The sequence below is a fragment of the Moschus berezovskii genome, chromosome 2, assembly GCF_049115385.1.
Source record: "Moschus berezovskii isolate FMDL1 chromosome 2, NW_MosBer_1.0, whole genome shotgun sequence".
Lineage (NCBI taxonomy): Eukaryota > Metazoa > Chordata > Mammalia > Artiodactyla > Moschidae > Moschus > Moschus berezovskii.
Genome location: NC_142461.1, coordinates 29754497 through 29771692, shown reverse-complemented (window position 1 = coordinate 29771692; position 17196 = coordinate 29754497). Strand labels below are relative to the sequence as shown.

At 39.4% G+C, this 17196-nt stretch overlaps 1 protein-coding gene across 1 annotated transcript in view; it reads left to right on the top strand.

Annotated features, from left to right (window-relative positions):
• Positions 1 to 167: 167 nt before the first annotated feature.
• The window catches only part of CNOT9 (CCR4-NOT transcription complex subunit 9), a 28266-nt gene continuing 11237 nt past the window's right edge, over positions 168 to 17196 (top strand). Inside the window, exons 1-4 of the mRNA XM_055398004.2 lie at positions 168 to 336; positions 10719 to 10898; positions 12087 to 12202; positions 14645 to 14754. Of these exons, the coding sequence (XP_055253979.1) occupies positions 313 to 336; positions 10719 to 10898; positions 12087 to 12202; positions 14645 to 14754 (430 nt within the window). The 5' untranslated portion in view covers positions 168 to 312. The remainder of the gene's footprint in view (positions 337 to 10718; positions 10899 to 12086; positions 12203 to 14644; positions 14755 to 17196) is intronic.

The following is a 17196-nucleotide window of genomic DNA, read 5'->3' as shown; positions in this document are numbered from 1 at the left end:
ACGCCCCTCTCTGGAGATACCTGCTCCAAACCGGGGATGGGGGACACTAGCAGGGGGCGGGTGTCCTTCCGGTCCTGAAACTTAAGGGACAAAACAGACTCGAGGATTGTTAACTCCAGGAGCTGGGGGGGGCGGGAAGAGGTTGTGTGGGCGGGGTCAGAGGTGAAAGGTCAGGGGGCTGCGGAGGGGGCGGAGCCAGCCGGAGGCGGATGGCGGCTGCGGCGTCTCTTCATTTTCGGCGGCAGAAGCGCTGAAGCTGGGACGCGGCTTGGCGCGTCCGGCAGTGAGAGGAGAGCGGCGTCCGCTCCCAACATGCACAGTCTGGCGACGGCTGCGGTAAGTGTGTGGGCCGCCCGGCCTGGGCCCCAAACCCCTTCTCAGCCCCGCGTTTCGGCCTTTTTTCCTAGCTCCCTGTGGCAGGCCGAGAGTCGTCCAGCCCTCAACCCGCGAGGCCCCGGGCCCCATCCTCGCTGAGCTTGACTGTGGCGGAGCCAGCCCCCACTCTCCCCGCCGGCCGGCTCTCGCGGCCTCTGGCTCCGTGTAGCGCGTTTTTTTCCGGCCCCGGGGCCTGGTCGCGCGGCTGGAGCGCCTCCCTTGCGGTCCGGAGTGGCCATTCATTGATTCATTGCTCTACCATCAGTTTTAGGCCGCCGGTTGCGTGCTTGGCGTTGGCGGGGGCGAGGGGACTTTCGAGGTGCATCTGACACTCCCTGCCTAGGCAAATCGCGGCGGGGAGGAAATGGCTTCTAGCTCAAACCACTTGCTTTACAGGTACAAAATCCGAGACCTGAACAAATGACTAGTTAGGATGTCTCACTTACGGTTCTCTGGTTTAAAACCTTTTTTCACACATCTCGTTTTACCAGCGTGATCTTTGACCGTGAAAAACTGTAAACTCCTAATAACCATGCACTGTGGCTCAGAGGATAGTCTGCCTGCAATGCGGGAGACCTGGGTTCGATCCCTGGGTCGGAAAGATCTGGAGAAGGAGATGACAACCCACTCCAGTATTCTTGCCTGGAAAATCCCATGGACGGAGGACCTTGGCAGGCTACAGTCCATGGGGTCGCACAGAGGCGGACACGACTGAGCTACAAGCACACACACAAACACACACACAACCTAGCTGAAGTAATCCTGCGGTTTTCCGTTTTGTTGAGGTAAAACCCAAACACTTTGCATTGCCTACAAGGCCGTCCCTGAGCGTTACTGTTCCTTACCCCTGTTTTAAGTCTCGTCTTCTATCACATTGCTTTGCAGGCTCCAGCTACAACTGGCCTCCGTTCCGTCTTTTCTACTTAAGCTTTTCCCAAGTTTTGATTAATTTATTTCTTATTTGTCCCCCTTTTGAGGTCAGGGACAGGGATCATGTAGATCCTGTTTACATGATTACTTCAGTGCCAGGACAGTTCCTGGCACCAATTAAGGGCTCAAATATTTTTGCTGAAGCCGGGATATTGATGAGGGCGGTGACCACTGAGAGCAAATAGCCGTGATGGGCAGACGGGATCATGTGATTTGAGCATACTCTTCTGAATGCCCATCCAGCTTTTTTCAGTTGCATCAAGGCGAAGTGGCTTAAAGAGAGAATAATATACTGAAGTTGCATTGCCAGGTAGAATGCCATAAATTCTCAATAGAGGACAAAAGTTAAATTTAAAGTTTAAAACTGAGTTGTGTGTGACTAGGTTACAGACAGCCTTGTCTTTTCCAGGGCTAGTGGCGTCTCTGCTTCCTGGCACCGTGTTTCTAAAGTGTTTGAAACTTTACGGGGTGAGGTACCTTTTATATAATCTCTTAACTAGATGACTGAAGTTTCTCCAGCCTTTTTGTTTCTTCCACGTTTTATATGTAACATGACAGTAAAGAATTTGCCTGCAGTGCCGGAGACCTGGTTTTGATCCCTGGGTCAGGAAGACCCCTTGTAGAAGGGAATGGTTACCCATTCCAGTATTGTTGCCTGGATAATTCCATGGACAGAGGGGTTGCAAAGAGTTGTACAGGACTCAGTGACCAACATGAGAAGAAGCCAGTCAGAAAATGAGGTTGCTGCTGGTTAGAGGGGACAGTTTAAACAAAGAATTCTAAGGTTGGCTTGTCTATGTCTCAGAATCTGATTGTGACTTCTCTAGGCTTTGATACCAAGCTGTTGTTTCCCCTGTGCCTCCCCAGTCTCTACCTATTCAACTTTTTTTCTTTTCGGTTGCTCCCTAATACATCTTTCAAACAGTCATTAGAGCTCTGGTTCATTACTTAAAATATTCAATGCATGTTTCTTCAATTAAATTTGCAATGACTTACCTTTATTAAGAAATTGAACTTTTGGTGTTTTTTCTACCCATTTTACTGTTTGGACTACACAAAAGCTCTTAAGTTCATTTGTACCATTTATTCACTGGAATATTTGGTTAATGAAGAGACTGAAGCAAAAAAAAGTTGAGCCACCCCTTTCCCAATCCTTAGTACCTTCATTTAGGCTAAACTGACTGTATTGTTCTCATCTGGGTAAAGAGACACTGATGGTGTAATCAGTTCAGTTCAGTCACTCAGTCATGTGTGACTCTGCGATCCCATGGACTGCAGCACGCCAGGCCTCACTGTACATCACCAACTCCTGAGCTTACTCAAACTCCTGTCCATTGAGTCAGTGATGCCATCCAGGCATCTTATCCTCTGATGGTGTATATTCCTCACTAAAAATTGTGTCAGTAAGACATGCAACAGTGCCTGCAGTAATCTAAACTGCTTGAGAAGATGCTTATTTTTTGTCTAATGATGAAAATATGTATTTGTGTATACCTTTATTTCTTTTTTAAATTGCAAATAAATAATGACTTCATCTAGGGAGACAATAGTATCAAAGGAGAATGTGATCACATATGAATGCAGTATGTTATTCACTGATTGGAGGAATTGAGATCATTTGGGATATATCTTAAATTTTGACTCTTTTAATATTTTGTTATGCCAATAATTTCAAGTAGGTCGGACTCTTCATTCTTTGCAGAATACTTCGTCTTAACATCTTCATTATTGCCATCACAGAATATAATTACGTTCTCAAATCTAACAAAAACAAAAGTATCACACAGGATTGTATTAAATAAGAATAAGAAAGTGCTAAGTGGTTGACTGGGTTCATTCACTGGTTAAATGACTTGCTCCCAGACTTCAGCCTTCGGACTCTAATTCTTGCATCAGCAAAGTAACAAATCATTTGTTATGGACCTTGAAGTTTGGTTCAGCTTAATAGAACCACAAATTTTCACATATACCATGGGTCTTCTATAACGAATGCTATGCTAGTGATCTAAAACAGCCAAAGGTAAGCCTTTAGGAGATGCACTGTGTATGCTTTTTTAAAATTTCCAGTGGCAGTTCTAACATCCTTAAATTCTTGTTTTGCCCTCACTTGCTATGTAACCAGCAGCTGCATTAGTCATTCATATCTCTGTTGAAGCAGTGCTGGACTCCCAGATACCCTCCTCTTTGGCAAGTAAAAAGAACATTATGCACTCTGAAGTATCTAATTTAGACACTATCTCCTTCTTTGTCTCCTGTTGAAGATTTAAGCAAGTTGACCAAGTTTTCTTTGTTTATTCACTTCCATTTTTAAAAAGTTATTTTGAAGAACATTCTGGCCCTTCTTTTATAAAAATAAAAATATTAAGCTAATTTGGTATTTCCCTTTGGCACTGTTAAAAAAGTGAGTTTTCATATTGTATCATCGTTATATAGACACCAAAAGCCATGTGTTGAGCCTTCTTCAGACTTTGGAAAATAATCTCTATTTCAGTCTAATTCCATTTTGTATTCACTGTCACATATTCATCGATAAGAAAACCAACAGCTGTTTTTTTGGCCCTTGAACATGAAATTTTGCTGATAGATTTAGCCATTTTCTGTTTAAGAGAGCCATCAACAATTTTTTAAAATTTACTCAAGAGGAGGGATCATATTTCTTTCCCATTTATAGGTAAATGTGGGTCTCTTTTAAGTTATATCTTTCTCCTTTTCACATTGTGTTAAGTTTTTTAGAAGTAGGAGACCAACTATCAGTATAGTTAATTGGAGTTTGGGTTTGTGACACTTGGAGTTAACCATTAGTGACTCACTTTGGTAAATGTCTTGCCTATGTTAGGCTTCATTGAAAAAAAATTCTTACTTGAAATAACATTTCCCACATACAAACCAATAGACAGGTAAGAAGAGAATGAGTCCCTCCTGAAGTTTGATAGTACGAACTTTTTTAAAACATTCTTTTCCCTTTTAATCTATTAAAAGAAAAGGACCACTGACTTTAAGCAGGTTATATATGAGCATATAATTAAATATAATTGATCTTGTTTCTGATCTTGAAAGTGTTGAGGATGATAACTAATAGTCCAAATCAGACTTCTCATAGATGACTTTGTTTCTGGGTATGTTCATTGATCCCACTGTTTACTCAAATCCAACTGCAACAGAATATGAAGCTTAAAGTTCTATATTGGGTTCTTAAATATTAAATTTATTAAGCTTTGGATATTTGTGATTTCAGTCCTGTGGACTAAGGAGGGCTCACTGATTCTAGAGACAAGTATTAGTGGACTAGAGTTTAAATGTAATTCTGCCATATACTTGCTTATGTGAACTCCAGTAAGTTAAATCCCCTGAACCTGTTTCCTTTTAGAGTTTTGAGAATAATTTGAGGTAATCCACAGTGACTGGCACTTAGTGTGTTCAGTAAATATTGCCTCCTATTAAAAGTTCCTAGAAAAGTCAAACCTAGTCTATGGAGGGCTGAATGTGGGGTTTACCGAAAGAAGTATAGAGAATTTGGGGGGGTAATGGAGTGTCCAATAATATATCTTGATTGTAGTGGTGGTTACTCCAGTATGTGGATATCTCAAAATTCATTGACATGTATACTTAAATGAGTACATGTAAAAGTTTTATCGTATGCAAATTACGCCTCAATAAAATTGTTTGGTAGCCATTTAGTCTCTCGCGTTTAACTAAAGAAAGAAAGTTCTGAGATTTTAGAGGCAACTAAGACTTAATTATTTGATATAGTTCCCTCGTGTAACCAATGAATATTGAGGCTCAGAAAAGTAAATGATTTATCCTAGGTCACACAATTCTAGAAATGGCAAAACTGTTTTGAAACCACTTCTAGCTTCCAGTCTATTGTGCATTCCAGTTAGGTACTTGTGTTGTTACTTGCTAATTGAGGTCTTTCTGATTTTTTTTTTTTAACTTTTTTTGGCCACACACGAGGCTCAATCTAGCCATGAATTGAACCTGGGCCCCCTGTAGTGGAAGTTCGGAGTCCTCTAACTACTGGACCACCAGGGAAGTCCCAGGGTCTTTCCTATTCTTAAACCTGATAAACAGGTTCTTAATCCTAGGACTATTAATGGATTACAGGTAGACTGTATGAATTCCCTGGAATTATCTGTAAATTTTAGGTAAATGTAAATTACATGCAAGACAGTTTACAGTTGTATATTTTTCTGAGGAAATGATCTAGAAATTTCATTTGATTCAGAAATTGCTAACCTCTGCTCATGTGGTAGGGTTCTGCTATTAGTGTGTTTGAGTTAGGTAGTCTTCAGAAGGTGAAAGTGAAAGTCGCTCAGTCGTGTCCAATTCTTTGTGTTCCCATGGACTGTAGCCTGCCAGGCTCCCCTGTCCTTGGAATTCTCCAGGCAAGAATACTGGAGTGGGTAACCATTCCCTTCTCAAAGGGATCTTCCCAACCCAGGGGTTGAACTTGGGTCTCCTGCATTGCAGGCAGATTCTTTACCATCTGAACCACCAGGAAAGCCCCAGTCTTCAAAAGGTAAGTTAGATGAATTTGCTTCTTTGTCACTGGATGGTATGTGCTAGTAGACTGGGTTTGTATCAGCCACAGCCTCAGAGGTATATTAGTAAATTATAAATTAGAAGAATTGTAGCAACTGAACTAAGAATCTTTAGAGGTGATCTTTAAATAGATAACTGGAGGAGAGTGGAAATCTGCCCACTGTTTACTCATGGTTCCATCAGCTGTAAAAGGAAGGTGATACCATGCTGCTGTGATCATTCAGTGAAACCATGTTTTAAAGAGTACAATTCAGGGTTTTCCTCATGGTTCACTGGTAAAGAGTCCGCCTGCCATGCAGGAGACACGGGTTTGATAACTGATTCAGAAGTATCCCACATGCCGTGGAGCAGCTAGGCCCATAGCTGCTGCTGCTGCTAAGTCACTTCAGTCGTGTCCGACTCTGTGTGACCCCATAGACGGAAGCCCACCAGGCTCCCCCGTCCCTGGGATTCTCCAGGCAAGAACACTGGAGTGGGTTGCCATTTCCTTCTCCAGTGTGTGAAAGTGGAAAGTGAAAAGTGAAAGTGAAGTCGCTCAGTCGTGTCCGACCCTTAGCGATCCCACGGACTGCAGCCTACCAGGCTCCTCCATCCATGGGATTTTCTAGGCAATAGTACTGGAGTGGCTTGCCATTGCCTTCTCCGAGGCCCATAGCTAGTGTGCCACAACTGTTGAGCCTGTTCTCTAGAGCCCAGGTACCACAAATCCTGAGCCCACATGCTGAAACTATTGAAACCCAAGTACCCTAGAGATTGTGTTCTGAAACAGAAGCCACAGCAATGAGAAGCCCCTACCCTATAACTAGAGAAAGCTCACGAGCAGCCAACAAAGACCCAGCACAGCCAAAGTATATAAATTAATTTTTAAAAAAATAAAAGGACAATATAGTTCCCTCTCTTTCCTCATCTACCCTACCCTCTCTTTTACATCCCGTTCCCTTTTAGGAAGTCATCAATTTTCAGATTCTAATATTTTTGTGAAAGGTGTCTTTGGGCTTCAGAAGGAGAGGCAGATGCATCGGGCTTTTAGTTAATATTGCCATCAAGTGAGGACTTAGTGGCACAGTGGATGGGAATCTGCCTGCCAGTGCAAGGGAAACTGGTTCGATGCCTGGTCCTGAAGGATTCCACATGCTGTGAAGGGACTGAGCCTGTGAGCCACAGCTACCAAACCCTCATACTACAGCTACTGAAGCCCATGCACCTAGAACTCCACAGCAAGAGAAGCCACTGCAGTGAGAAGCCCGCCCCCTGCAACAAAGAGTAGCCCCTGCTCACTGTAACTAGAGGAAGCCCTTCAAAGCAACAAAGACCCAGTGCAGCCAAAAGTAAATAAAATTAAAGCTCTAGTGAGATGCTAGAGTTGTGCCTTGGGGTTTTATTCAGGGATGGTGTACAAAGTATTTTATCAATTGTCTAGTAATATAAATGAATATGGAAATGAGTGCGTAGTTCAAAATGTAAAAAGTAGGGAATGCCCTGGAAGTCCAGTGGTTAGAACCCAGCGATTTCTCTTCCAGGTCCTAGATTCAATCCCTGGTCAGGGAACTAAAGAGCCTGCAAGCGTCAGGGTCAAAAAAAAAGGGTTGTAATATTTTTATTCTCCAAAAAACTAAATTTCCTTGTATGTTACAAAATTACTTGTTGATACGTTGGTAGAGGTAGGGAAGGGTTGTGTATATTTGTGTGTGGGTGGGTGTTGGTGGCTAGCACTAGCTAAATTATGCCCATCTGAGCCTTGATTTGATGTAGGGAATTATGTCTATTTAACTGACCCTTCCCATTACAATGATGGTTATTAAGTACATCAAATCTCATTAAGTAGAAATTCTCTTAGTGTCAATGATATTTGGTGCTGGTTGTTTATCAGATTCTGCTTAACTAACAACAGTAGTATTTTCTTTTTTGCTTGCGGTTTTTATGTATTCCCTATCTCTATTGTCACAGGGTCACAGGAAATAGTTTTTTTGGAGAGTTGTCTTTAGATTAGACACTGATGCTAAAGCTGAAATTCCAATACTTTGGCCACCTGATGCGACGAGTTGACTCATTGGGAAAGACTCTGATGCTGGGAGAGATTGAAGGCAGGAGGAGAAGGGGACGACAGAGTATGAGGTGATTGGGTGACATCACTGCCTCGATGGGCATGAGTTTGAGCAAACTCTGGGAATTGGTGATGGACAGGGAAACCTGGTGTGCTGCACTCCATGGGGTTGCAAAGAGTTGGACATGACTGAGCAACTGAACTGACTGATCTCCCTAGATCTCTTAGAACCAAAGTCTCATAGAGGCTAACATTCCCACAAGTAGTTTCAAAAGGTGGAGTATTACTGGCAGCCGGTGGTCATGGCCATAGGGAGCACCAGACACTGGCCCTTTAGAGTGCCAGCATCACTCCAGGGGCACAGTCTTCTCTGTTGGAGTCAAACCAGCTCTGGAAATGGGAATATGTGGAGACAGGGCCTGGAGTCCCGAATCCATTATATGCTAGCTGGTATCTACCATTGCAGCCTGGTGGTGTTCATCTACAGTTCCCCAGGACGGGATGGGTACAGGAGTGCTGGATACAAGTCATAGGTTGACTCTGGAGAGGATGGTGGAGCTTACTGATGGTAGTATCTGGATGACAAGCCTCTAAGAATGAGTAATGGCTAATCAGGATAGATGCTGTATAGCTGGAACATTGTCCTGGGGCCCTCTTTAGGATTGTAGGTCCTCCAAGATATTGTGGGCAGGAAACCAAAAGCTACAATTTTAGCCCTTGTTTTCACTGAGCTTTTAAGGTGATATGAGAGTCCCTTGTACTGCAAGGAGATCCAACCAGTCCATTCTAAAGGAGATCATTCCTGGGTGTTCATTGGAAGGACTGATGCTAAAGCTGAAACTGCAATACTTTGGCCACCTCATGCGACGAGTTGACTCCCTGGAAAAGACTTGACGCTGGGAAAGGTTGGGGGCGGGAGGAGAAGGGGACGGCAGAGAATGAGATGGCTGGATGGCATCACTGACTATGTGGACATGAGTTTGAGTGAACTCCGGGAGTTGGTGATGGACAGGGAGGCCTGGCGTGCTGTGATCCATGGGGTCGCGGAGAGTCGGACACGACTGAGCGACTGAACTGAACTGAATACTCTATTAATAAATATATCCTATCTTCTGGTGGAATTACATTTTCAAAAATAATTTTTAAAGTTGAAGGCCTATCTGTGGCAGCATAGAAAAGGCAGATACATGGACCATACTGTTACTGCTGTTGGGAATGGGGATCAGAAAACTACCCTATTCCTTCTGCATCATTTAGGAACCTCATGTTTTCTTGAGCATCACTGATGGGAATTACAAAACAGCTTTTAGCAGATTACTCTGAGGCACTTAAGGAGGACTTAAGTTGCACGGTATATAGTCCATTTAGCAGAACACTTTGTGATTCATTCCAACACGCAAGAGAAATGATAAACATTAAGCTAAAAGCTTCTAATCGAGCTTCTAATTATAGAAGGCGATGGTTCAGCTTGAGTCGAGTAAATGTGAGTACTCCTCAAAGTCCACCTTAAACTTCATTCTGTTTTTCTGCGAAGACAGTTGTGTTTTTTGTTCCTTATCTTTATATCATATGGGATGGGTCTATTGTTATTCTATCACACTAACTGAACTGAAGGTGTTATGGGAACAAATAAATACTGTAAGAAGCTGTGTAATATGATTCAAGAAAGATTAGAATATGCAACTTTGTACTTGGGCGAACTGAGCAAGTTAATTCCTCTGAGCATTCATAGTCTAATCTACAAGTGTAGATCTCTTTTCTATCTACCTACCCTGTTAATCCTCATGGTTGCGGGGTGCGAGGAATGAAGTGAAACTGTATTGGGCTAGGGAAAGAAATCGCCATGAATTTGTTAGGACTTTAGAGCCTGAAGTAGCAATGGTAATCATTTTTCTAGTCTTTCATCTTACTTTCCAGGTAAGAATGATTAAGGAACTTAACCAAGCCTGTTTGAAAATGTGAAGAATTATAGAAGGGCTCAAATTTTTATTGGAATATTGAGATTCTTTGTAGCACAGTAATGAAAGATTCTTTATATAGTTTATACGTGAGTAAGTAGTGAGTAAATCTCCAAGGGACAGAGGTAGTGTCTGTATAAGAATCATTAGAGGGCGGAGCTTTTCCAAATTATGTAAGTTTTCTCCTTAATGGAGGGGGATGCTGAAGTTACTCGGGAATGAAAAGCAGTAGGGGGGTGACTTTTTCTTTCAAAAACCATGATAGTAACGTGGTTAAAAAAATTTAAACTGTATGTAAAAGATTTTTTTGTGTACAGTGAAAAATAAGTCTCCCATATAGATTCTAACCTTAAAGGTAACTACTGTTAGCAGTTTTTTATGTGTCCTTCTAGAAATGTTGTATGTAAATATTTAGGAATACATGTGTGTGTTAATGGAAGCATATAAGCTAGTTTACACTCTTTTTTTTGCTTCTTATTTAGTATCAGCACAGAATAGAGATTACTTTTTTAAAGGGCTATGTAGTATTCCAAATAAAGATGTACATATTTAACCAGTTCTTTTTTGATAGATGTTTATAGATTTCAAGTTTTCTGCTTTTAAAATAGTACAACAGTAAACATTCTGATATGTCTTCAGTACAGCCCAAGTATACCTGTAGGGTAAATTTCTAAATATGGTATTATTAAGGAATGTGTGTTCTAGATTTTGATAGATTGAATTAGCTTACATAAAGTATATGTTTCTAGAAAAGATGCCCTGTTATTTACAAAAAATATATTCTCTCTAAAGGCTACAACAGAGTAAGACTAGGTTTGATGCTAATGAAACTCTCATGTTTACTTTTACTTTCTTATTTTCACTTGAAGCCTGTGCCTACTGCACTGGCTCAGGTGGATAGAGAAAAGATCTATCAGTGGATTAACGAGCTGTCCAGTCCTGAGACGAGGGAAAATGCTTTGCTGGAGTTAAGTAAGAAGCGAGAATCTGTTCCTGACCTTGCACCCATGCTGTGGCATTCATTTGGTACTATTGCAGCACTTTTACAGGTGGGTATATATATCCATGAGTTGCATTTCATTCCTAATTATCACAATTGTATCTCTGCCTTTGTACAAATGAGTTTGAAAACTTTGGTAAGTTTGTTTTTTTTAAGCATTAACATTTGTAAGAATCTTGTTTTAGAAAAATATAAGATACTCATTAAAATGAAATTCTTGGATCCTACTTGATTTATTTAGACTAAAATGAAAAATCTGTATTTTTAACAGGCAGCTCCCCACTCCCAGATGATTTTGATGTAGGTGATGTAAGAACTGCACTTTGAGAAACACAGCTTTAGGAGTACTGTAAAATAATACTGCATGATGAGGTGGAGTGGGGATGGTGGTGGAGAGAGAGGTATAAGAACTGAAAGGTATATTGTGGGTAAGGAAAATGCTAGGGTAAAGATATAACAGCCATAGGAGTAAAGGTGGGTATACTTAAACATTAAAGAATAAATAACTAATATTTGATTCTGACTAGAACAGTCATTTTCGGGGAATAAATTGATATGATGTAGTCCTAAGAACCAAGATATGATCATCTTTTAAAGTATTGTCTACATTCCTAATAATTAGATTAATTTTTAAAGTCTGTTGAGTAAATTCATATTCTATCTATACTGCATGTACCCAGGAAACTAGTCTTTCTTATGGGAACATTTTCTGTGTAAAAATTTTACAGTTAAGATAAATGGAATTGTGTTTAGCAAATCATCACCTTTTGACAGAATACATATGTTCTCGGCTGTTGGTACAAATCCCCACACATATACTCACTTTCTTATCTCCTGCTTTTTTGCACTTGCTACATGACCAAACAGAAACTTCTTTATGAGTTAAAGTGGTTGATTTACTGACATTTCTGGCCAGCTGTCTCATCACTACAACCTAAAGTAGGGTGTTGACAAAAGTGGGGGAAGGGGAATCCCTCAAGTGAAAGCCTCAACAGATGATACAGAATATAGGAAAAATGTGGGTAACTACAGTTCCCTCCTTAGAAATCTTTCTAGGGATAGTATTTTTCATATAGTCTCAGTCAGGTATATTTGTGATGAAAGGAATATTGTTTATTTCTGCCGTCTCTTTGATGGTTCTGTTCTTACAGGGTATACAGAATTAAAATTGTTGGCTTTCATACTGAGGGAATTAAAGTGATTCCGTGCTCATATGGTGTTGATTTCCATTTTTTAGGAAATTGTAAATATTTATCCATCTATCAACCCACCCACCTTGACAGCACACCAGTCTAACAGAGTTTGCAATGCTCTAGCATTACTGCAGTGTGTGGCATCACACCCTGAAACCAGGTAAATACTTTGGATGGGAGTGTGGGTAGAGGTTTGTATTGAATGTGGTCCTAACTGAATGATGAGAGGAGGGGCTTGCAGGAGGGTGCACCTGTGTGGGTGTGGATCTTCAGGACTCCTACTTTTTTTTTCCTTAAGACTTTCTGGTCTCTAATTTCACCAAATTTTGGTGTAGTGGCAATATGGTGCTGTTTAACATGAAAGGCTGGGGGCGGGAGGAGAAGGGGATGACCGAGAATGAGATGGCTGGATGGCATCACTGACTCTGTGGACATGAGTTTGAGTGAACTCCGGCAGTTGGTGATGGACAGGGAGGCCTGGCGTGCTGTGATTCATGAGGTCGCGGAGAGTCGGACACGACTGAGCGACTGAACTGAACTGAACATGTTATGTGTTTTGTTTTTTTTTAATTGAAGGATAATTGCTTTACAGTATTGTGTTGGTTTCTGCCAAACATCAACATGAATCAACCATAGTAACATGTTCTTTTAAAATTGATTTTTTAAATTGTGGTAAAATATAAATAACATAAAATATATCATTTGAACTATTTTATTTTATTTTCATTTATTCATTTATTTTTGGCTGTGTTGGGTTTAGTTGCAACATGCAAGATTTTCATTGTGGCTTGCAGGCTTCTCTCTAGTTGTGGCATACAGGCTCAATTGTTGTGACACATGAGCCCAATTGTCCTGCAGCATGTGGTATTTTAGTTCCCCAACCAGGGATTGAACCCACATCCCCTGCATTGCAAGGCAGATTCTTAACCACTGGGCCACTAGGGAAGTCCTGATTTTAAGTGTTCAGTTCAGTAGTGTTAAATACATTAATAATGTGCCACTGTCACCAGCATCCATTTCTGTAATTCTATTCATCCTGTAAAACTGAAATTCTATACCCATTAAACAATAACTTCCCAACCCCCTGTCCCCTAGCTCCTGGCAACCACTGTGCTGCTTTCTGTCTATGATTCTAACTATTCTGAATATCTCATTATAAATGGAGTCATATAGTATTTGCCTTTTTGTGATTGGCTTATTTCACTTAACATAATATCCTCAAGGTTCATCAGTACTGTTGGATATGTCAGAATTTCCTTCCTTTTTAAGGCTGAATAATATTCTGTTGTCTCATTTACTTTTTGCCTGTTGGTAGTAATGAACTTTAAAGGAGTGGTGAGCACCTCTCAGGAAAAGTCAGGTATACAGCTACTTCTTGGTCCTGACTCCATTGTAGGCATCACTGCGCCATGCATGAGGCACAGTGCATGGTATTTGGTAGGAATTCAGTAAGTGTCTGTACTCAGCACTTTTTCTTACACGGTAAGCCAGATTTGGCTTCAGAACTTTTTGAACACAGGATTCTAGTCAGCCTCTGTCATAAATGAGAATTGATGTGCAAGTTGAGAAATTTTTGCCTTACTGCTATATCTGACAAATTAAGAAAGGGGAGATTCTGTTCAGAAATCTGCTCTGGCATTTATGGCCTACAGGTGCTTAATAGTCATCTTATTAAAGCTTTTCCTCTCTTTGTCAAGTTTTCCTTATAAAATCTGAGTGCTGGATTGACACTGACCTTTTGGAACATTAGAAACTTTGCTAAGAAAATTACTTCTAAGTACTTAAAAATACAAGAGTATTTGGTTAAAATTTTGGGATATTGGCTCTCCTGTAAGGTGTAACTGTTATAAATTATATAAAGTAATAGACTGATTCCATATTAGTTGCTGAACATACTAGCTGCAGATTAAAGTGTTTTTAGGATACTTGGTTTATCTGAAAGCTCTAACAAAGAAGTGTATTTAAGTGTACCAGATAAAACCTTGAGAGTGGCTGCTTTATTTTGTTGTCTTAGTTTATAAGGTTTTGTCAGCTTGTACCTGTGAGTATTATTAATACTGTTATTCACTTGTAACTTAGGTGAGAGAAGACATCTAGGAGACTCTCTTGTGCACTTAAGTACATTTTATGACCTATTTTTAAAATTTGCAGTTGGATATTTTATCAGTTTTTAAGTATTTGGTACTGTTTCAGGGGAAATTTTGTGTTCTTTAACCATTGGTCTGGGCTAGGGTTTTTCAGCCTTGACACTGTTGACATTTTGGGCTGGATTAAGCCTTTGTGGTAGGAGGAGGGGGAAAACAGGGGACTGTCCTGTGCACTGTAAGATTTTTAGCAGCATCCCAGCCTCTACCCAGTGGATGTCAGTCACTTCAGCTGTGACAACTAAAAATATCTCCAGATACTGCCACATGACCCAGGGGGTCAAAATTACCCGAGCTGAGAACCACTGGGCTAAATTAAAGATCAGCAAGTCTTCCCTAGAGATTTCTCGGTCAACCAATGTTAAAGGCCTTACAAAATTAACCATCTGGAAATTTGAATGTTAAGAATCTTTAGAAATTAGCTCTAGGCTCTGAATGCAATTCTTTTTTTCTTTCAGGTCAGCATTTCTTGCAGCACACATCCCACTTTTTTTGTACCCCTTTTTGCACACTGTCAGCAAAACACGACCCTTTGAGTATCTTCGGCTAACCAGTCTTGGAGTTATTGGTAAGTTACTAGGATCATTCTGCAAGCCTGGAATCATCATCATTCATAATAGTGGTCTTGGCTTAGGTGTTTTGTCTGATCTTTTATAGCTTTTGTTCACCTATTGTTTATTTTTGTCTTTGGGGTTGAGTCTAATAAAACAGTTTTTACTAATAAATGAAAATCAGGAACATGGTTGCTCTTACCAAGTACCATTCTGAGTGTAAGGCTATGAGGACCAACATTTGGGATTAAATTCAGTGTGTAGGTAGAAATGTTTATTAATTGTAGGAAAAGTAAACTAAAAGAGCATTAATCAACAAAGAATATTATTACAGGAATAAGAATTTGAGTTTGTTATTTTTCTTTGATTTTTCATCTTGCTCACTTCTACGCTGTTCTCCCGTAATTCCAGGGATTTACCTTCTATTTTACCTTGTTGAATTTTTGCATGTTCAAGTTAATGTTTTCATATACATTTACTATTGGACATGTATCTAAAATATTTTTTACTAAAGAAAATTATATATTAGCTATTTCACATCTCAGACTCCTAGATAGTAAAATCTGTAGATTTGTGAAATGTAAATACGTTCAAGAAAATTTCTTTCTTAAATTGCCCTTCCTTTTTTCAGTGTCTTTTTCTCATAGTTTTTGCTTGACGTAATAACCAAGTAATACAAACATCAATTATAGAAACTTTGTTTTGTTAAATTATTTTTATATTGAACCTGTGTTTCATCCTTATGATTGTAAACCACGAATCAGGAAGTATAATTTAAAAGTTTGGTATTTCTCAGAAACATTTTATTTTTACTTTAAAGGAGTAGCTGTTATGAATGTTATGGTTTTTTACATCTTCTCCTAAGAAGCCCTCTAATTAGAAACGTTTTTCCCAGTATATTCTTTTCTGCTTTTAAGATACAAAAACTTCTCATATAGACTTTGAAACATCAGCATGATTCTAGCCAAAGGAAACATTTATGTTCATTATTCTAATTCAGATCATCCTACTGCTATGGTTGGATGATGCATTTATGTTAGGATAAAGGTTGATAGTGGGGAGGTGTGAAAAAAAAATAGTTGGATGGTATTAAGGTAGTTGTCTACCCTTGCATATATTTTTAGAAACTCAGTTTCTCCCAAGTCATTTGAAAGAACAAGCAGAAAGTGAATGTTTGGGCCTAGACTCTTTCCTACAGTTCAAGGCTTATCAGATCAGTTTGAATATAAATGAAGTGATATATAGCATAAATTAGAAAATACCTGAAACTGAGTAAAAATAAAAATGCAACATATCAAAATTTGTACTATCCAGATTTAAGCAGAGATTAGAGGAAAATTTGTATCATTAAATGCTTATACTAGAAAGAAAGAAAGATGTCTTCAATCAGTGTGCTAAGCTTTTCTTTAAGAAATTAGAAAAAGGAGCAAATTTAACCAGAGCAAACAAAAGGAAGGAAATAATAAAGACTAGCTATCAATAAAAATGGGAACAGAAAATCAATAGATGAAATCATTGAAACCAATAGCAGGTGTTTTTTTATTGAGACATGACAAAAACACTGTATTAGTGTTTGGTATACAGTATAATGATTTGGTATATGTATATATTGCAAAGTGACCACTACAGTAAGTTTAGTTAACATCCATCATCATGTAGTTAACGCTTTTTTTTTCCCTTGTGATAAGAACTTTTTAAGATCTAACTTAAGATTTCTCTTAGCAGCCTTCAGACATACACTACAGTATTGTTACTGTAGTCACCATGCAATACATTATATCCCTGGATCTTACTTACCCTGTTACTGGAAGTTTATACCTTCTCACCACCTTCACCCATTTCATCCATCCCCAATTTTTTGTTGGAAAAAACAATGAAATTAATAAACCTCTAACCAGACAGACGAGAGAAAAAAAAGAAGACACAAATTGCAAATGTGTTAAATGGAAGGGGGTACATTGTGTAAGACTCCTCAGACAAAAAGATAATAAGATAATACTGCTAATAATTCTCTGTCCATAAATTTGACCACCTAGGTGAAATGACAAATTGTTTGAAAAATGCAGTCTGCTAAAGTGCACTTAAAAAGAAAAAATATGTAAGACTTTTCCAGAACGTACAGAGGGAGCTTCTCAACTCTTGATGAAGCCAACAATACTCTGATAATAAAAACAGAAAAAGATTATAGGCCAGTATCCCTCGTGAACATAGATGCAGAAACTCGTGACAATATGGTATATAGTATTATTGTATAGCACTATACTTAAGTTAAAATTTTTTTAAAAGAAGAAAAAATAAGATTCCCTATTCATAGACATGTGGTGAAGAATTGACAGAAAAATGCTACTGGTACTGTGTGAACTTAATAAGGTTGTAGGATACAGAGTTACAGTACATAAAACTTAGTCATATTTTGGTATGCTTGAGCTAAATAGAAATTGAAATTTTACCAAAATATT